General features: G+C 51.1%; 2 protein-coding genes across 2 annotated transcripts; one reads left to right on the top strand and one right to left on the bottom strand.

Moving 5' to 3' along the window:
- Nucleotides 1-882: 882 nt before the first annotated feature.
- On the top strand, nt 883-6,730 carry ZBTB25 (zinc finger and BTB domain containing 25). The gene is made up of 3 exons (XM_075150899.1): nt 883-2,660; nt 3,752-3,931; nt 5,130-6,730. The coding sequence occupies exons 2-3, from the start codon at nt 3,759-3,761 to the stop codon at nt 6,265-6,267; spliced, it is 1,311 nt and encodes a 436-aa protein (XP_075007000.1). The 5' UTR covers nt 883-2,660; nt 3,752-3,758; the 3' UTR covers nt 6,268-6,730.
- Nucleotides 6,731-13,100: 6,370 nt separating this feature from the next.
- AKAP5 (A-kinase anchoring protein 5) lies at nt 13,101-20,835 on the bottom strand. Its single transcript, XM_075152478.1, has 2 exons — nt 20,748-20,835; nt 13,101-19,571 (listed from the first exon to the last, which is right to left on the bottom strand). The coding sequence occupies exon 2, from the start codon at nt 18,916-18,918 to the stop codon at nt 17,521-17,523; it is 1,398 nt and encodes a 465-aa protein (XP_075008579.1). The 5' UTR covers nt 18,919-19,571; nt 20,748-20,835; the 3' UTR covers nt 13,101-17,520.

Raw genomic sequence — 20,835 nt, 5'->3', positions numbered from 1 at the left:
CGCCTTCCCCCTTGGAGTTTTACGATGCTGCAGGGAGCACAGGGAGCACATCTTTCTAGGAGCTTTCCCAGGCCCTCTTCCCATCTCTTTCTGGACCTCTCCTAACAACATCCAGCTCCTCTTGAGCTGGCCCCTGTGTGCGCAAATAGGATTTCCTGAAGCTGCTACCTGCCACGGGGCTGCGAGAAAACATAAGCCAGGTCAGGCTTTCCTCCCGGTCTTGCCACTTGACTTTTCCACCCCCAAAGTGACATTTGTCATTCAGCACAAGCATCGGAAATGTTTAATCTGCACAGCTCCTTCATTCAGACACAGTTTCTAGAGATACCATCGTTTTTGTGTTTGCCGCAACTATCCAAGATCCCTCTTAGCTCCAAGACTAAGAGTCAAAGGGGAAAATTTAATTGTAGCAAAGTTAAAAGATTTGATTACAAATATGAAAATGACAAAGGTAACAAAAAAAAGCAACAAAATAAAATGCCACGATGTTAAGATGTACTAGCATCGATCCCTGCTTCAATGGCCCCCAAGGTTTTCCTGAAGCTCCCTCCACTGTGAACGCAAACAGGACAAACCCAATTAATAGAATCCTAGTTTCCAAATGGGACATCACCCCTTCCTCCTGAGTCTGTCTGGGGATTTTCTAACCACTGCGGAATAAAAGTGGAGCTTTCAAAATGTGTCTCAGAAAAATCCCCTTGTTCCCCCCCCCCCTACACTGCAGCCTTGGCTCAGGGGTGTGATATCTGTAGCAGTGCCAAGGGAAAAAAACCTCCATGGCTGTAAGGCACCCGCCCCCACGAAAGGTGGAGGGACCCCCGCAGAACAACTTTTTGTAGGTTTTCCTGTTTTATAGGAAGTTGAATAAATGGCCTCCATAAACTGACACGGTCGTGGTTTTCAAATCACACTGAAAGGTTGTTTTTCTTTATGGTTCAAGGGTCTTTTTCTCTCCAGCTCCTTACACATCTCAGGGCAACACAAGCAAAGCGTGCCCACACGGGGCTTACGCAGCCTCTCGCTCCGTCCCAGCCCTGCCACGTGTGTCATGCCGGGAGCTTCTGCCACCCCCAGTAAGATGGGGCACAAGGCAGTCCCCCTTTTTCATAGGCCCCATTCTCTCAGTCGCCTCCCGCCACGCTTGCCTTTCTAATTTTTTTTTTTATTGTTATTTTCTGGCCACAGAGGAGGAGCGAGCAGAAACTCTCATGCGGATAGCTGTGATTATGTCCTGCTCTCTTTTTTGACCCATCGGCGTAGGCTGTATCACTTTGTATCTCCTGAGGCGTATGATATCATCGCCTGTGTTTTATAGTGAAACACCAAATTTTATTTCTCATCATCGCTTCCATCATTTTGGCTCCAGTTTCTCTAAAGCTTTTCAAAGTCCTCTTTGGACTGGAGTCAACCTAAATAACATGTAAATAATTAATCATTTAAATAAATAACATGCCATCTGCAAATAGCAACTCACTCTGTACGCGGGTTAATAAATATGTTAAATAACCCAGAACGGAGTACAAAACCTTTAGCCACCTACTGCCAACCTTTTTGGGGAAGAAAAGCAGCAATTGATGTTTATAGGAGGAGCAGGATTATAGCTCCATCAACTCTCAATCCTGCTGCTGTGCAAACACAGGAGGGAAAGATGGTCCCCAAGCCCTGTGAGCTTTTTATTTGAAATAGAAGAAATAAAACATAGAGCAATGGAAAAGAGAAAGCCGTACTGATCCGTGGGATAAGTAGCAAACACTGCACGGAGCAAAATGCTTCGGAGCCTGCGCTTCGTCTTCTCCCAGCCCGTCTCCTCCGCCCAGGCTCAGGCCGCCCTGAGGCACTGATGGAAACAGCCTCATAAACTGCTGGATTCTGGGGGGCCAGGGCAGCATTTGGGGGAACAGCCCAATAAAAATATCGCAATTATGGGAATGAAATAGGAAAATGAACTGCAAAGTATCAAATGCTGAGAGAAAACCAAGCGGGATGATCCAAGGCACCAAACATCTCCTGAGCCAGGAAAGACACCACTGAGGAGGTGGGAGTGACAGATCTCTGAAACTCCACCAAAAACATGGCGAAAGCACACAAACAGCGATTTTCACTGCCTTTTCCAGCCAAAAAACAACCTGGGGACACCAAATTAACCTGGTGGCAGCAGGAGGCTGCAGGGACTTGAAGTTTAAACAGGTTCAGAAAGCAATTTGATAAAATTCATGGGGAAGACACCTCAAAGATTGCACTGAACACCCAAGCGCAGGCTGCAGCTCAGGCAGAGGTGGGGGTGGCATTGCCTGCGCCCCCTCCTCTGCCGGGCCCTGCTGCACCCCGCTGCGGCCTGAGCCAGCACAGCCCAAAATAACCCCTGGTTTAAAAATTAGTAAGAGACTGGAGGGGGGAGGCCCGAGAGAGAAATGGTGCCTCCACAGGATTCACCGGTGGTTAAAGAAAGCACTCAGGCCGCAGACACCGGTGAAAAAGTCAGATGGTATCTTCACGTCCATTTTCATGAGCAGGCAGACCGGGGAGGCGCCTGTTACAGTTTTTTTTCTGTTAAAGAAACCAAAACAGAACAACAAAACACCACGTACACCAAGAGCTGAGGAGCTCAGCGGACGACACTGTCACGGGAGGATTTAAGAAGCAAAGTCCCCCAGCCCAGGGTGAGGTCTCCGGCACCCCCGAGGCAAACAACCCCCCAAAAACCCCTCGCGGGGGTGAACACGGTCCCTCCCTCCCTCAGGGGCCGCGGGCGCGCAGCGCGGTGAGCCCCCATGGCCGGGGGCCCCCAGGGCCGGGCCGCGCCGCAGCCGCGCAGCAACCGCGCAAGGGGCCGCGCTCACTTTTTCCAGGCGAGGCGAGGCGGCGCGGTGGGGGCGGCGGGGGCGGCCCGCCCAGCCCGGCCCGGCCCAGCCCGCCCGGCGGCGGCAGGAAGCGCGGGGGGGCAGCGCCCACCCCATCCGCCGGGCTGGCAGCGCGGGCGGGCGGTGCCGGGCCGGGCCGGGCCGGGCTCAGCGCTGCGCTTCCGCGCGGGTAAGCGGCTGCGCGGGCGCGGGGGAGCCGCGGGGGGCCGGGCCGGGAGGGCCGGGCGCTGGTTGCGCTCCCCGGGGAGGCTGCGCTCACCGCCTCCCCCTGCTGCTCGCCCGCCCCCCCCGCCCGCCCCATAATTTTCAGCTGAAACAATAGCAAATATCAGCATTTATTTGCGAAGGAGCCGCTGGCGGGGCGGGGTAAGGGCGGCTCGGCCCGGCACAATAGGGGCTTTGTTGGGCGGCACAGGGCTCCCTCTGTGAGCGGCAGCCGCCGGGCTCGCCGCCGCCAGCCCCGCCGCTCCTCCGCGCCCTGCGCCTCCGCGGCGGCGGGGACGGGGAGAGCTGGGGCGGTGGATGGCGAGCGCAGTCAGCGAGCGGTGCAGTAGAAAGCACGATCCGAGGTCAGAGCGCAAACGCGAGCGATGTTTAAAGTTAGTGCCGATACACCACGGGGCGTAGTTAATTTGCTTGTAGCTGGCACGTCGAAAAGTCCCGGATAGGTTTTGGGCTCATTGGGCGTGGGTTTGAGCACCGGCGGTGCAATCGGTAGGAGAAATTATTAAATCGGGGTGCAGGGACCGTCTGGAGGAGGGAAGAGGCTCTGCGAGGCCGTGCTCCGTGCCGGGCGCCCGTCTCGTTTCAGTGGTGAGAAACCCACATTTGAGGCTTGGGGAGCTCAGTGATTTCTTCATAAGATGAACATCTTGTTCTCTTGCTCTCAGGCACGCCATGGATACGACTGGCCACAGCGTCCTCCTCCTCCAGCAGCTGAACATGCAGCGGGAGTTTGGCTTTCTGTGTGACTGCACAGTTGCCATTGGAGATGTTTACTTCAAAGCCCACAGAGCGGTGCTCGCTGCTTTTTCAAACTATTTTAAGATGATATTTATTCATCAGACGAGGTAAGGACACACAGCTCTCCTCCTACCTTTTAACTGCTCTGTTCAACTTTCTGCTTTTTCCCCTTTCTAAAGGTGTTATAGTCTAAAAGTGTAAGTGGGGATGTTAGACGGCCTGAGATTATTTTCCTAACCCAGCACATGCCTCGGCTCTCTAAACATTCCCAGTCCAGAATGTGCTGAACTTTAAAACCACCCTCTTAGTCAGCATATGCCAACATCAGGCCCCGCATTTTGAAGATGAGACATTTGTGTGACCAGAGAAAATAAACATGTAAGTGCCAGAGCCCTCCTGCAGTGAGACTTCACAGATTTGCGATCTAGGGATGTACAGGTACCTCCTGCCCATACGCAGCATGTCCATTGCTTTGCGTTAGCTTGTAGGCAGGCTTGCTGGGTGGGACTGTCCCTTCTGGCAGGATCCATGGGCTTGAAGCAATCAAGAAGCCATAGCCTTATCGCAGTTCTGCGCTTCAGACTCTTGCAGATAAGGACCAAGACTGAGATCATCAATTTATTTCAAGCTACTGTTCAGATGCTTCACCTGGCCAGGTCAGGAGTGGTTCTGCAGGTATAATGATGGCGGTGCCAAGGTCTAATCTTGCCTCTGAGCTGGAGCTTGCTGCTTGTGATGGATTAAATCCTTCTCCATTCTCCTTCCTTTTCAAGGGTCGTGGCCCCCGGCACCTTTGCAGGATTATTGTTAGCCATCAGCCGCGTAGCCCTTCGGTTGGAAGTGAGAAGATAGTTAACTTCCTTTCCGATAGATGTTGTTTACTGACGCCTAAGTTCAAAGCTCATAAAGATTACACAGTGGCGGCAGCTGAATTTATTACTTAAACACACAAATACTCTTTGCCTCGTATTATTGGAGTGGCACACACTGGCGACGTGTAGCTTGCATGGCATCGCTGCGGTGCCGTGCGGCGGCAATTGGCTGTGCGTGCGAGCGACGGGGTGACCCGGAGCTGGCCGCCCTCACCGTCCCTGGCTGCGGTTGTGCACATGGTCGTTATAATCACAGGGATAAATACATGCACTTCTGCAGGTCTTGGCGGGGAGCGCTGCTCGTTGTGAACCAGGAGGCAGGCAGCAGCGCGCACGCTCTAACAGCAAATGGTGGAGCAAATGAATGGGCAGGTAATGGATCAGGACTGTAATTTGGAGCCCTGTATGTACTTAATCATCTGTCTTGTTTCAGTGAATGCATAAAGATTCAGCCTACAGACATCCAGCCTGACATATTCAGTTACTTGTTGCATATCATGTACACCGGGAAGGGGCCAAAGCAGACCGTCAGCCAGAGCCGACTGGAGGAGGGCATCCGCTTTCTGCACGCAGACCACCTCTCACATATCGCGATCGAGATGAATCAAGTGTTCTCCCCAGAGCCGGTCCAGTCGTCAAACTTGTACGGGATCCAGATCTCGACCGCACACAAACCAGCGAAGGAACGCCTGGGAGCGAAGGAGAGTCTGCCCAAGGCGGGCAGCAGGTCTGCTGCCCAGGGCGATCACCCGCAGCTGCAGCTCTCTCTGGCCATCGGCCTGGACGACAGCTCCCTCGACCAGCCGGTCGCTCGCCCCTCCGCTCAGCCCGCTGCTCTCGCCAAGCCGGTGGAAGAGCTCCCGAAGCTCTCGGTCTCCATAAAGCAGGAGAGGTGCGACTCGGAGCCCGTGGTGTCCCAGAGCCGCACCCCTCCTTCTCCGGAGGCAGCAAGCCCCATCTTTGCTAAGGGCAGCCTCAAGGTGCACTTGTGTCACTACTGCGGGGAGCGTTTCGACTCCCGGGGGGGGCTGCGGGAGCACTTGCACACCCACGTCTCGGGCTCGCTGCCGTTTGGCGTGCCGGCCTCCATCCTGGAGAGCAGCGACCTGGGGGAGGTGCAGCCTCTGGCTGAGGACAGGGAGGCTGGGGATGGCCACCGGCTCGGGGCCTTCCTTCTCAAAGAGGACGAGCATCATCTGGAGCATCCGAGCTGCAGCGACCTGGAGCCTCTGCAGATCGGCCAGCTGTCCCTCATCTCCAAGGACCACGAACCGGTAGAGTTGAACTGTAACTTTTCTTTCTCGAGAAAGAGAAAAATCAGTTGCACCGTCTGTGGCCGCACGTTTTTCCGGAAGAGTCAGCTGCTCGAGCACATGTACACGCACAGAGGGAAGCAGCACAAGTACAGCCGCTGCCAGCGGCTGGAGAGCCCCGCAACCCCCAGGTTTCGTCCTTACTGTGACAGTGAGAGCGTGGGGAAGAGCTCCAGTTTATCCCAAGACCACTTAGATGAATGTATACTGGAGTCGGATCTCATCCAAGAAAGTGTTGATACGATCCTGGTAGAGTAGTTCTCCCCCTGTGTAGCCTTTAGGTGCTGAAACTGGGTATTTTGGCATTTTCCACCTCGTGAGCAGCTGCTCTCTGGAGCTGATTTTCTTCAACCACCATTCCCATCGCCTCCGAGATAACTGTGAAGAACTGTGTACGTTGATTTGTGTACTTGCTTTTTTACTTCTCTAACTTTTAAACTCAAGCTAATTCCCATCTAAGTCCTTCTTGGAAGCCTGCGTGTAACTCAGTTACATTTTTCGTAAATGTAAACTTATTCCTGCTCTGCTTTACTAGAGTTAAGATTGTACTGCTGGGTGTGAGATTTAAACATCGTCTAATACGCTGCGTGGTGCCTAGGACTGTTTGTATCCCGTAGAATTGCTCTTCTGAAACTAGATGGAGGGAAGCGTAGAGGGAAATATGTCTTGTGTTTCCCAAACAGTTTGTTTTTAATTAAAATAAATATCTCAAGGAGGTGAATCCTGAGGTTTGTGTTGTAGTTAATAAATTTCTGCATAAATACATGCGTGAGCCATGAGGCTGGTCTTTTCAAGGGAACTGGCAGTGTTGATGTAGGGGTGGCAACCTTCGCTTTGACAAGCCCTGAAGACCTCGTCAGTACAATCTTTTAAATTTACTTTTAGACTCCAGGGGTTTGCATGCGTTTTTCCTCATTCCTACTCCTTCCTTGTCAACTGCTACTGCATGAGCAGAGACAAATTTTGGTGACCCTCTAGGACCATGTGCTGTTATTCGACCATCTTCTCTGCAAGGAGGAATGAAAGCTGCAAAGAAGTGTCCTCTCCTCTCAGAGAGGAGCCACATCCTGACCTAAGGTTTTACAGGATTAAATACCACACACGGATTTTCTCAGTGAAAATGATTTCTGACTGTATAAACAGCTTGGAGCAAACACATTCTTAAATATTACAATCTGTATATTTGCTAAAATATATAACGTGTGATTTCTTCTCTGCTTGTGGAGCCACCATAAAATGGTAAAACGCAAGCTTTTTGCCTTTCCTTTGTCATTACTTGAGATCTGAAGAGTAAGACCTTATCCATGAGGGGTTTAAAATTGTACACGTTCCTCTCGGATTCGTATTTTGTCCCTCTGTAGTTCTTCACCTGAGATACCCCAAGCTTCCTAACCAGACGGTCTCCAACCCAGCCCTCAAGCGATGCTCTTAATCAGAAGGCCGAAAAGAGGCACACAAAGTTCTTACCGTGCAGAGGTTTCTTTTGCAGCGAAGAGCAAAAGCCTTGCGAGCTGCTCCCGTAATCTCATTACCCAGTTTTTGAGAAGCTGGAGGCTCCCTGCCAGTCCTGGTGTTGTTGAGTCATTGCCTTCGGAAAGGGGGAGCCTGAACAATGGTGAGAACAGTTTATTGTCAAAATGCCCGCTCCAAAGCTCTTTGTAGTCAGGACCCTTGAGCTGTCTTCTTTGAAACTGTCCTGGAGCAAGAGCTGCAATTAAATCGCTGCCGGATTAAAAGACCATCTGAGGTCTTTGTAAGGGCGGCTGCTGCTTCTCCTGGGCAGGGAGCTGCGCACTCCAGGGGATGGATTGGCCACTGAGGGCTGCCAAATTGTGTTTTAAGACAAAGGGGAAAAACAAACAGCCTCTGAGCCTGCCCGGATGATGTTACAAAATGCACGCTGTGGTTTGGTGTCTGCTTGCCTGCTAGGCTGAGTGCTCCTCTCGCTGTGTGTACCCATTAAAGCTGCTCTGGTGTGAATGCGTTTTAACTCTGCTTAAAAAGCCTTTCTTTCAAACAAGCAAACAAACAAAACCCTGCCGACACCCAGGCCTGTAAATGCTGCATCTAAGCACGGAGCGGTTCTCATGGAGCATTTCCTAGAAGAGAGCCTTCTGGGTCTCTCCCAGGCTAAATCACATCCAGCACAGACTGCTTATAACTGGGGCAAATGCCCTCCGGCTTCCACTGACCTCTATTTCAATATGATGGTTTAAAAAAAAAGAAAAAAACGGTATTTTATAGTCATTCCCTATTTGTGTGCGACACTTTACCGGGTGGGCTGGCTTCTCCTGGTGCTGCTTGCTTCACTCGCGTTCCTACATTTAAGAACAGAGAGGAGTGTCTGCTGGGTTGGGTAAAGCTGTAGAAAAGAGCTAGAAGTGAGTTTTCAGTCTGTTCAGTCAGTAGATGAGCACCTTGGAACTTCAACTTGCCTGAACTAATTGATATTGAAAGTCAAACGGCCCTTGATGTCCCTGCAAAGGTATGGGGCAGTGGTAGTAGAGCTCAGCAATGGGGACAGCAGGGGGGACAGCAAGCAGCAGTGCCCGAAGGCATCTCTGGGACATGCTGCTTGTCTTCAGGTTTGTGGGCAGGGTTGTTTTGTTCACTTCTTGGCCACTAAAAGGGAGCTTTCATAAAAACTATGAACTCAGTAGAAGATCCAAATGCCTATTTGGATTGGAGCTTTGAGCAACCTGGTCTAGTGGAAGGTGTTCCTGCCCATGGCAGGGGGGTTGGAACTAGATGATCTTTAAGGTCCCTTCCAACCCAAACCATTCTACGATTCTACGATTCTACCAGCTATATGTGCGTACGTGTTGTAGGAGTGACTGCGTTGTACTGACTGCAAATATATCAGCAAAGCTGAAATCATACTGAAATCAGCACTGTGTTCATGTGTGTTCAGTATGTCTTTGAAAAGTTACGAGTGTAAGCGATTTTTTTTTTATCATTACACCCCTTTTTAGGGTGTACTTTGGTTAAGCTTTGCAGTACTGAACATCTGTGACATCAAACATCTGCAAAAGGCATTTTTTGCATCACTCGCAATACAAGAAATGCATTTTCAGCTGTTTTCTACTGCAAGCGTTAAAGTGCTGTTATAATGAAAGCAGTAAAAAAAGCTTAAGGGACAGAAGTCATCAGCTCTGAGCTACGTTAACGTGAAAACGTTATTCTTTCTAAGTCTCATGAATAGAAAATAATTTTAGAAGACAGTTACGTTTGCTAAGCAAGGGCAGCAGCTGCTCCTCGATACATCATAAGAAGTTTTATTACTGTAGAAGACACTTGAATTACTGAGTGCTTAACCTCTATGCCAGTGCATGCTTGAAAATCTGCCTGACTTGCACAGCTGGGCTTGGCAAATATTCACTTCTTGTGGGTTTTTTTCCATGAAAACATAAAAGAATTTGTCACAGTGTGCAGAATAATGATACTGGTGATTCCTTCCAGATATCTGCGATTGGTTGATAGATGCACGTGGGCTTAGGCAAAGAAAGCCCCAGGATGGTGATACTCGAAGGCTGGAAGTTTAAAAGCTCCAGGGGATCCCTGAAGCTTTGCCCTGTGCTGCGAAAGGGTCCCAGCATCAAGAGTGCAGAGCTGATGAACCACAGGCGTTAAAGAGCCTTGTCTGCGCGCTCTGCAGCTCATGTTTTGTGAAAACATGGGAAGATTGGGGCTCAGACCCCTGCCAAAGCCGTGTAGCGTGAGCAGACTCCTTGGCCGGCTCAAGTTAACCTCTGAAATGTCAGTAAGTGCTGCGGTGGCTACCATCACTTTCGTATGTATCTGGGTGCTGGCCTGAATATGCCGCCGGGATGTTAGGTGGCTTATCAACCAAAGCATGCGAAACAATTTCGAGATAGGTATTTTGAAATATTTTTAGTGCTCTGATGCCAAACAGGCCGGGTCCAACAGGGGCCATGGTTCCTGGGCTGCTTAAGGTTCAGTAAAGGGTGTGGAATAAAGGATATTTATGCCCCCTTCCAGTATGGGGTCTAGTCATTTTACTGAGAAACTTGCTTTGTACCACCTGCAGTGCTGGCTGGAGATGCCATTTGCTAGCACTTGCGCAATGAAAGCGTTACGCTGAACTTCTGCAACACCGGTGCCAGAGGAGCGAGACCGATGCCTGTTACTTGCACAAGTCGGCCCTAAAGGGTAACCCAGCCCCTGCCCGCGCCCACCTGCAAACGGTCAGATTTTACCTCTGCCACCTTGAATTTTTGGGCAGCTGGGGGAGAGCGATGCCGGCACTTGCCTGCTGGCTGCCCAGGAGGTAATACTGATGGCCGGGCCATGCTCGCCCCATCTCCACACAGGATAAAAAACCCCTTCAGCTCATTTTACCTTCTGCACAGACTGTGGTTACAACGTGTGTCTTCAGCCATCTGGCTGCACCAGCCATTCGGGCAGGCTCTTCGCTTGCGTGTCACCTTCTGTCAAATCACTGCAAAATCGGGCGGCGGCGGCGTGCGAGGGTGCAGAAGGGCTGACACAGCCTGTCCGTGGGTGCAGTGCCCCTCACCAGAGGGGTTTGGGACATCTGTACACGCTGAGAAGGTTAAAAAGGGAAAAGAAATTTGCTGTCAGGATGTAAATCTGAAGCAGTGAGCATTGCAGTTAAAAATAAAACCACAAAACACCGCTATCATGAGCTTTCTAGAAAGAGTGTAATGCCGATAGTTTTCTACTATTTTGAAGGCAGAAGGTATAAATCCCGTGTAAGCGAAGCCTTCAGAAGTGCAGTGAAAAGCAATCTCGGCATATGCAGTTCAGCATCATTGAATGGGACCGTGAGCCATCAGTGGCCAAGGCGGGAGGTTTCTTCTTGGCTTGTCAAAGCCCTCCCACGGCAATCTGCCAACAGCAGGTCGTGCCGTACTGCTGCAATCATCTTCAGCTTCGCTGTTTAATAAAACCCAGCCTTTTCTTTCCCCGTCTTGCCATAGTATGCCAAAAAGGACTGCTAGCGAGTGGGCTTCCCAGCAGTCCAGCACTAGGAAAATATATTCTGAGCAATAAGAAATCGGGAAGAAAAAGGTAATGAGGATGGATCTGCCCTAAATTACATGCCAGTCAGATATTTGCAACCAGAGCTGTGTCAGGACTGAATTCCCCGAGACGCAATCGCAGCATTTGCATGTTTCATTAAGAAAAAGTAATGACACAACTTCAAAAGCAGCCTAAGAGAGGAAATGTTTCCACTAACTATTCTAAACCAGACGCTGCACCCTCAGAACAAAGGCGCAGCGAAGCTCAAAACCTTGTCTGCTGAATTAGGCTGGTTTGCACCTGAGCTGAGATGCCCCTGGGAAGCTTCGCAGGGCTCCGGGCAGCATGGCAGCCCACGCCTGGCTTTACCCTCCCGGGATGCATAGGGCAATGCTGCTAAAGGCTTCCAGTGGCACTCGGGCAAATTTTCATCTGTGTTAACCCTCTTGTTACTGGAACAAATGATGTAAGAAAACATTGTGTAAAGCCCTCTGTCCCTCCTGGTGCTGGATTTGCAACCCGCCGTTTGCAGGATGTAAAGCCAGCTATAGGTACCGGGGCAGGGGAACCGTGAGCCATGAGCCATCGGGGGGTGATGCAGAGGAAGAAACCTCATGGTAGGCAGAAGCGCGGTGTCAACCGTCGAGCCAGGCCTCCGCGGGGCCGATGCCAGCGCCGGGCGTGCAGCCCCGCCAAGCTCCAGCCAAAAGCGCCGCCGTGCCGGGGGTGGAGGCTGATGCTCAGCGTCACCCCCCATTTCCCCGCAGCCATCCCGGGAGGGACCCGCTCCGGCAGCGGTCTCCTCCGCCACCCCGCAGCAACGCCGGACCCAGCAGAGCAGGCGCCGAAGCCTGTCATTAGGGGCCGAGCATCCCCTCTGTTTATCCCGGCGGTGCGGTTGTGAGCCGCTTACTCATCACTTTAATGAGCAGGGTGCGGGCGTGCATTCCTGTTGTGCCTGTTGCACACGCCTGCCGGCCCAGCGCTGGCGAGCCAGCCGGTCCCCCAGCCCACTGCATCGTGCCCGCAGGCTCGCAGCTGCTCTGCAGACTTCAGGGAGATTCGGGACGAGAGGCTTTCAGCGCTTCGGCCTTCCCTGCCTTGCTCCGGCTAGCAAACTAAATGCAAATTCAGTTGCAGGCTGTCTGGGCTGCGACGAAGCGCCGCGCAGCGTCCGCCCGCGCTGCAACGACAACGCCCGACGCCTTTGTGCAGCAGCAGTCTGGGGGAGCTTTTGGCAGGCAGAAAGCAAGCGGCTGAGGCTGCTGGCGGGAGCAAGGGGATGCATCGCTCCTCCTCCCCGGTGGGGATGCTCAGAAGCTCCGTAGGAGTCGGAGTACTCGCGCTTCCCACCCAGCTGCCATCCCACCCGTCTCACATCACACGGAGCTGTCACGGCACTGAGCCTTGACGCATCGGCACCTCAGCCTCGTGTCTTCATTAAAATGGCAAACGGTGAGAGCGAACGTGACACGAACACTGTCGTTAGATCGCAGAGATGACATCCCTCTCAAGATTAAAATTTGCTCTCTGGGACAACAGCAAAGTGATGCTCAGAGTGTCCGTGCACCGGTAAGGACTCAGTGCTGGAAAGGCACCGCCTGAAAGGACACGGGTACCGGCAGAAGGGACCCTGCTGCGCACCCACATTGGTGGGGGGGTGTCTCCTCTTCCAGAATAAAGAGGGTTGAAAGGATGATCTCTGCGAGCTGTAACGGACAGACCGAGGGGGTGACTGCCAGTCAGCTCTAGCTGCAGATGATACTTTCACCCTGGCAATCTGAATTGCAAAACCTGTTTTCTTAACATCTCCCCCCCTTTTGTATCCAGCATATTTGTCAGTTTTTATGTAACAAAACCTATTTTAAAATGGTGGGTTTGGGTATTTTAGCTGAAATCCGCTTTCCAGCTAAATGGACTTTCACACCATTGCAGTAAAATCCCATCATTTAGCACAGAAGAACTGCGCCCTTTGCAATTCTCAGCAAAAAGAAAGAAATGTGAAAGTTGTGCCTCCTAAAAAATGTTAACCTATATTGTTGCTTAAATAACTGTATAAGAAATAACATCCTCTGATTAGTTTTTTTAAAAAATCACATTTAATGTAAAGATTTTATCTGGTTGCAAATTAAAATATTTCATTATTTTAATACCACCCAACAAGAGCTAACAAGAACTGTTTCTCTGGGAAATAAAACTGCAGATGTAAAATAATATTAAAGCAAATTATTTAAATCAATCTGTTCTCTTGGAGCATTTCATTGTTTTGAGTTACTCATGTTGAAACCCTGTATCCATAAGACAGGCAATATTAGGGCTTCGTTGCCCCTAACACGTGGGTCCCTCAGCAGGGTCCAGCTTCCACCCATCCATCCCAAGCACAGACCAGGATTCACATGTATTGGATGAGTTTCCTCAATTTCTTATATGCATTTGTGAAAACAACTCTTAGATTTTCATTTTTTATACATAAGCACACACATGAAAACGTCCATCATTTATGCAGGGACAGCATCTTAAATTCAAACGCTAGATTCCTGGCTGTGTAGATTCGGTCCTTTGAAGCGTTCGGAGCTGCAGTGACCTTCAGCGGCTGGAGACCTGGCCCTAAGCAGCCTGCGCATTTCTAATGCACTTTTGGCGTCCCAGGGCAGGAAAGAAAATGCAATAGTTCATGCCATCATTGTCTACCAGCAATTTCCACAAGGAACTTTTCAGCAGATACACTTGTTTTCTGCTGGGCTCAGTGTTGACATAACAGAAAAGCTTTTTATCTCCCTGGAAGCCTTCCTGGGCACGAGTTATACTATTTAAACACTCTTTTCTTTGCTACTAATATAAAAAAGCTGTGGGAAATGAAAATATTCAAAATGGCAAAGCAGGGGGGGGGACTTGTCGAATATAAAGCCGAATTGTCCCCACCAAGGAGAGCGCTGGAAACATCTGGGAGAAAAGCAGCAGCACGGGCCGTGGGGTGAGCAGAAGAACCAAATAATTCATTAAGATGCTGCTGCAAAGCAACCACTTCCATAATTCAGAGGGGCAGCAAGCAACGAACTCCTGGATGAGGAGCCGGGTGGCCCAGAAGCAATCTGACTGAGGCTGTAAGAAACCAAGGCTATGCATTATTCCGCTTTACGTCAGCCGTCGGTGAGGAACACGGTCCTAAAACCAGGCCACCCTTTGGTGCTCTGGCACAACCAAGCAGTCACATCCTCACAGGTTTCCTGGTCCGGTACTCCTTCGCAATAGTAAATTTATCATTCCTTCTCCGCAAGAATAAATGTTTTATTAATGTTCAACTCTCTAATCATAATGAAGGAGTAGAGAGTCTTAAGTCATTAGCAGCTCTTACAAGTCTATATTTTGTTCTGTAAACCTGAAAGAATAAATAGTATTAATACTATTAAAAATGTATAACGTTTTCTTTCCATATTTTCTGTATATTATAAAGTACTTCATGAAATTACATGAAAGATGTTATGCAAAAAAAAATTAGGGCGTGGGGTCCATTTGAGCTGTAATGGAAAGTGCCGAAGCACTGAACGTGCTGCTCCCACCCCCTGAGGTGCCGGCCCCGCCGCGGACCCCATCGGCACCAAACCATGCCTGGAAATAGCAACCCGGAGCCTTGGGAGCGGAAAACATGAACCAGCAGCTCGCAGAGAAAACCAAACCTCCCGTGTGGGATTGGCAAGAGCCGTGTGACTCCGCGGGCAGCCAGGTTTCACCCCGCTCAGTCTGCAGAGCCTCAAACATTTTCCTCTGGCGGTACGGAGCATCCGATTGGGAATTTAACTGCCGGGCAGCAGGATGGCTTTTCTCAGCCGCTGGAGATTTGTGATCCTTCACAAATACCTTATAGCAGTCCCTGGGCAGCCACGACTCTGCAAATGGAAACGACTGGCCAGCAACTGCAAGGAAACCTTATAAAAAAGAGCGCAGGAGGAGCAAGCCTCCAAAGGTTTCAGGTCCGTTAACAACTTTAAGATTTCCTTCTGCTCACTGTACGGCTGCCTGGAAAAGCTGGGCACCACGGAGCACCACTGTGAGTTTAAGCTTTCGTATATAAAATCACTCCATAGCTTCCCACTCAATCACAAAGCAAGAAAACAATGGGTACATTTAACTTTAATGAAATAATCATCAGTTATATGTACAGCTATAACCGAGGGAAAAACCAGCTACAGAAAGGACGCGAACACAACCCTGGATGTGGAGCAACAGTCGCAGGGGCCAGGCTGGACCAAAGCATTTCTGCCATTCCCCTCCTCTCTTGAAGACATGTTTCATCTAAAAGGCAATACTGAAATACATTAAATCCTCCCGAAACTGCTTAGCGGGCTGACAAGAGATGACAGCCTGGCCCCACAGGGTTATTCTGTGTTTCTGTACTAGAGCCCGGACATCCTCCTCTACAGCCGACACCAGTGGGGCCCCACAGAGATGCCGTGGCCCTTTGCTCCGCACCGACCTGCCGCGGTGCCCAGCAATCCTGTGCAATCCCATAAGCAACCTCCAGCATCAGTATGGCTCTTCTCGGGTGCTGCAGCAGCTCCAAAGGTACCTATAAAAGTCCTTAAAAAGTCCCTTTCAAAACTATGGCAAAATACCTGGAAGGACCAGTATGAAGTACAAAGCCATTAAAATTGTACACACTGAATTATCGATATCTGATAACTTATTAAATAAATTCACAGAAAAAGAAGACACTTTTTTTTTTTTTAACATCCTCTGATTTTTCTGAAGTTTTACTTGCACAGAAACAAGCTGTGGCACTCACTGCTCACAGTCCTCTCGTAACATCGGAGATGCTTTATCAAAGTTTAAAATGTGGTTGCGCACCAGGTACTAGAAAAGTTTACAGCCCTTGTATTTTAACAGGGATCCAAATCCTAGGCTGGGAAGGGAAATCTCAGTGTATCGCCTCTGGTCAGCGAGCAATTGCCAAGCGAGGCTGCTATTTCTGTATCGGCTGAGAAATATGCAGGAGAATTTTCTCAGAAGAACAGGCTGACTTGCCCGCAGCTGTACGTAAATCCCAGCCGCGCAGATGCAATCCCAAATTATTAAAAGGCCCCTTTCTCTTGCAGAGCTGGTAGTTAGAGGCAATGCTCGCACACACACGCTACGCTGGTGCAAACCCCCTCGGAGCAGGGCGGTTTGTGGGTTTTGATGGTGATTGCCCTGTCCGGGCATTTTACGGCTGTGTCCCCAGGCCCTCATGTCTAGATTTTTTCCCTGAGGACGTTAGTAAGATCACTCCGGCATTTCCCGGCATGTTTCAGAGCGTGGCGTGCCGGAGCCAGCCAGAGCCCGGCAGCAGCGAGCCGGGCTTCACGCACGTTTCCCAGGGGATGCCCGGGCTGGCTGAAGTCGGGCAGGCTTTGCAGCGCGGGGGGAGCTGCGCGGGACGGGCTGCGCCAGCACCCAGGGATGCCGGCAGCGCTCACACCACATCTCCTCCCCAGTCAATGCAATTCCAGCTCCGGCAGCACATCGCAGCTACCCAAACTATGTCAACACCAAGGCAATAGTTGACTGCTAACACGCATGCAGCTCACTGCTATTTATATCACATGCCATATATCAAAAATACGCTACATCCGAGGACAGCTTCACCATGACGTCGTGATTGGGATGGAGGAAGGCGAAGGAAGGAGAGGGGCTGCTCGCAGCAGGCCTGCTCCTGCCCAGCCCGCGCCGCTGGGAATTTTGCCCGTTGAGCTTAATGGTGCGAGAACGGGCCCCCCGGCAAACGAAGCGCTGTCGTTTCCTTGGCATTTGCGCAGCCCGGGGTCAGCAAGGCGGGCGGCTGACGCTGTGCTTTAACGTGTCTGGAAACGCGCAGGCTGCTTGTGACAGGGAAAGAGGCCGAATGAAAAACACCACTTGCTGCAACCATCCGGCTTCATGCGATGCGACAGCAGGGGCGACTGCGGTTCCTGGCATCTGTACGTAGCGAGTACCTGTTTGTAATACTAAACACCGGCCTCAGCCTGTCTAGCATTGACATCTTCGTGTTAACATTGCAGTCACTTCACCCTCCCTCATCTCTGCCGAACCCCAGGACAAACCTCCAGCCGCGTCCGACATGCCCCGAATCCAGCCCAGCAGCGGGTCGGGCGCTCGCCGCCTCTCGCGACCTTTCGCTAAACGCACGGTACATACAGTTCTACAACATGAACAGCCGGGAAACCTGGCGTGGATGACGGCAGAAACGTGGCCTCGACATGAAGATGCCAATAAATGAAAATACAGTCGCTGCAACACCTTCATTGTCCCGCAGCTGCGGTCGACGGCGCTGCCTGATGCCCCAGCCCCAGGGGACGTGCTGTACGTAGCAGGGTCTGCCCCTGGATCGTCCCAGGACCCGTTTCACATAGACACACAACTGAACAGGCATGCAGGATTCACTACACCTCGGCCCTTCGAGCTCTCCCCGGCCCAGGCCAAATGAGGCTTTAAATCACTCCTGTACACTTTATTTTGGGGGCATCGCTGCCATCACAGAAAACTGTTGTGTTTATTCTGTTCCAGGGCCATTTCGTTGACCAGCTGCTCTATGGATGACTGAATGGCCGCCTTCACGAGGGAAGACGCGGTTTCTATGAGGAGCAATTCGTACTGCTCCCCAGTTCTGTGCCCCTGGTCACCCGGACCTTTCTCCTCTGCCTGGGGACCGCCGCCAGCCTCGGGGCCCTCTTTTTTACCAAAATCAAAGCTCCCACTTGATTTTTTATTCCCTTTTTGCTTATTGCGGTGCAAAACCGGGGACGGCTCGTAGGCCTGGTCAGAGTCGGTGTCATCAGAGTCCTCGGCTTCGGTGACGGTGATGACGATGCCGACGCCGGTGCCCGTGTTTGCTTCTAACGTCACCTGATGGCTGGAGCAGCCCTGCACGCTCGCCGCATCATCTTTAAACGCCGACTGACTGAAATCCATTGCAGTCTCTTCGGCTTTGCACTCCTCAGGAAGATTTATGCTCTTTTCTGACTCGTGCCCTTCAGGCAGCTCTTTGCAGATATTAGGGATTTCCTGCAGCTGGGTGGGTTCAGGGGTGCTGTCGGGCTGATCCTTGGAAACGGGCACTTCGGGAGCAACTTCCCTGCCTTCCGCCTGCGCTGTGGTTTGGGGTAGGCTCCCCTCCTGCAGTTTTTCCTGGGCTGCTTCGTTAACTGTCTCTGAATCAGTTATCTCCGACTCAGCAGTGCACTCTGTATGTTCCTCTGCATCAGGTGTGGGCTCTGTCAAGGACTCGCTCTTCCCAACAGAGTCGGTGCTTTCCTTCGCTGTATCCTGCTCCTCCTCTGCAGAGACCGGGCTGAAGGATTCAGACTTGTCCGTCGGGGCCAAATCCTCCGGTTCTTCACCAGCTTTATTCAAAACGCCCATCACTTCATTTGCTTGAACACTGCCCTCCGACTCCTCCACTGCTTCAGAGGGGCTGGGTTTTTTCTTGCCTCTGGAGAACCGCACGCAGGGCATCTTCACCCCGGAGCTCGCCCGTTTCTTCGGGAAGCCTCGGGCGCAGCCCTCCTCGGCATCTGCCTCCAGCTGCACTTGGGAATCGGAGGGCACCTTCTTCCGCAAGGAGGATTTTTGCCTTCTCCGAGGTCTTGCGAGGCTTTTGATGGCTGCCCAGGCTCCTTTGGAGGATCGCGATCGATTAGAAACTTTTGCCTCCCGTTGGTCAGTGCTGACACATTGGCTTTTCTCCTCCGAGGCTCCTTCGCACGCATCCTTCACAGTCAGCCCCTTCTTACAGAACTTCTTCCGCTTCTTAAAACAGAGCATGGAGGGTTTTTCTGCCTGTTCCTCCGATGGGGAGCACGTCGTCTCCGTGCTGTGAGTCTCTACCTCTCTTGGGTTCTCCATTTGAATTTCCTTAGCTGCCTTCGCCATATTTGCTCCTCTCCTTCGTTTGTGTTGTATTATTGATTTTCTTGATTAATGCATCAGACACAAGAACTGCAGAGATGCTCAAAGTGCATTTTTTCCTCAAATTGTTTTCAAAATAACGTTAGTTGCTTTTTAACGAGCGGATGTGGCAGCGACAAGAAGTTCTGCTGAAGCTATCGCTTCCGCTTTGTAACTCCCACTTTGTCTTATTACTCACTTTATCACCTCTCCAAGGAATCCCGGGTAGATGAGATGTTGAACAGGCTTTCCTTGGCTTTGCTGGCCGGAGTCACTCTCACCTCCGGGACAACCCACTTGAAGTTGCGCTCGGTCTAACAGCACGACTATTTAATTGCCAGTCTGGCAATTACTTTTTTTTTTCCCCCAAAGGATGACAAATCAAGCCAAGAGTTAACAATTTTTATTCACCCCACGGACCTGGAAAGAACTTGCACTTCCTGAGCCATCTGCAATTCCGCATTGCACAGGGAGCTTGACTGAAGCACCAGTACAACCAGCAGCAGCCAGTGGCTGTTTTCTGTCCCCCAGTGACGAGGTCAGATGCTGCTTTGTCTCAGCTTTGCTTTCTGATTCAGTTCCCCTTGCAGGTTACGTGAGGTTTGCTGCGAAGCATGGCCAACACTTCCATCTTTTATCTGTAAAACAACAAATGATAAGACCTGTAGAGCGATTTTTTTTTTTAAAGTATTAAAAAGTATATCTTTTTTAAAGAATATTTCATTTTGGGAGGCAGAACAGGGCTGGAAAAGCAGTTCAACCTCTGGATGCACCATAGCAGTTTTTTCCACTAATTAACATCAACATCCAAAGGCAAAATAAGGCCGCCAAGATGTCGACCCAGTGATATTCCACCAGAGAAAATACTATTTTGCTATTTTGTGTGGTAAAAGGGGATTTTTTTTTTTAATTGCCCATATAATTGCAAATATATTACACACGCACACGTATATATTTTCTTCTCCTACGGTTAGCTAAATCTTTTCCCCAGTGCTCCATATGCACTCATAGTTCCAGCTAGGGAAATTACACCCTGAGACAGCAGATATTTTTATCTTTAATGCACCATATGACAATATGCAAAAACAGAGAATACAAAAAGGAGGCTTGTGGAATACAAAAGCAAAATCACATGGCAAGAAGGGAGCTTATTTATACTACGTGCACGCCTTCCATGGCAACCTCAATTAACACCGCATGTGTTCATCAAATATATGATATTGTAAGATATATGTCACCCTTTAAAAAAAAAAAAAAAAGCGCTGCCTTAAAGCATCATCAGAACATTTTTGGATATAAAGACGCAAAAACGTGTTACCGCAAACAGACCAACTTCTCTGGGACTGGCTCAGTGACTCCAGGCAATCCTCTACACAGCATTTTGTACTCCGCTTTTCAGTAGTAAGATGATTAAAACGGGGGCTCCGGTGGGGTGCGCTCCCCCGCGGAGCAGATTTCTTTTTTTCTTTTACATTTATTTTATTTTCATTTTTTAAGGGGAGCTAAGCTGACAGAGCGCGTGTGAGAGAGAGAAGCCCGCAGCCGCCGGTGCCCCGAGCGGAGCCCCGAGCCCGGAGCCCGGCTCCGCCGCAGCCCGGGAAGTTTCGGGGGCGTTCGCGGGTGCTCCCCCACGAGTGCTCCCCGCCCCCGCCCAGGGGACCCCCCGATAGCCGAACCTCTCCGAGGGGATGGGGGGGGCTCCTCGGGCAGCGACCGCGGCTGCAGAGGCCGACCCAGAAACCCCACGCGTGTGCCGCCTCCCCCGCGGACCCCTCCCAGGCGGTGCCCGCCCCCGCCGCCCCCCGCGCCCTCACCTGCGGCCCGGCCCGCGCCGCTCCGCGCCGCTCCGCGCGGCTGCGCTGCCACCGCCTCCCGCTGCAGCCGCGCCCCGCGGGCCGGCGG

The sequence above is a fragment of the Calonectris borealis genome, chromosome 5, assembly GCF_964195595.1.
Source record: "Calonectris borealis chromosome 5, bCalBor7.hap1.2, whole genome shotgun sequence".
Lineage (NCBI taxonomy): Eukaryota > Metazoa > Chordata > Aves > Procellariiformes > Procellariidae > Calonectris > Calonectris borealis.
This window is presented reverse-complemented; position numbering and strand designations above follow the sequence as displayed.

What these genes read in the sequence shown, in the direction of transcription:
- ZBTB25 (XM_075150899.1), top strand. Translation starts at nt 3,759, where the DNA reads ATGGATACGACTGGCCACAGCGTCCTCCTCCTCCAGCAGCTGAACATG. An exon ending in ATATTTATTCATCAGACGAG is followed by an intron (nt 3,932 to 5,129) that starts GTAAGGACACAC and finishes GTCTTGTTTCAG; the next exon opens with TGAATGCATAAAGATTCAGC.
- AKAP5 (XM_075152478.1), bottom strand. Translation starts at nt 18,918, where the DNA reads ATGGCGAAGGCAGCTAAGGAAATTCAAATGGAGAACCCAAGAGAGGTA.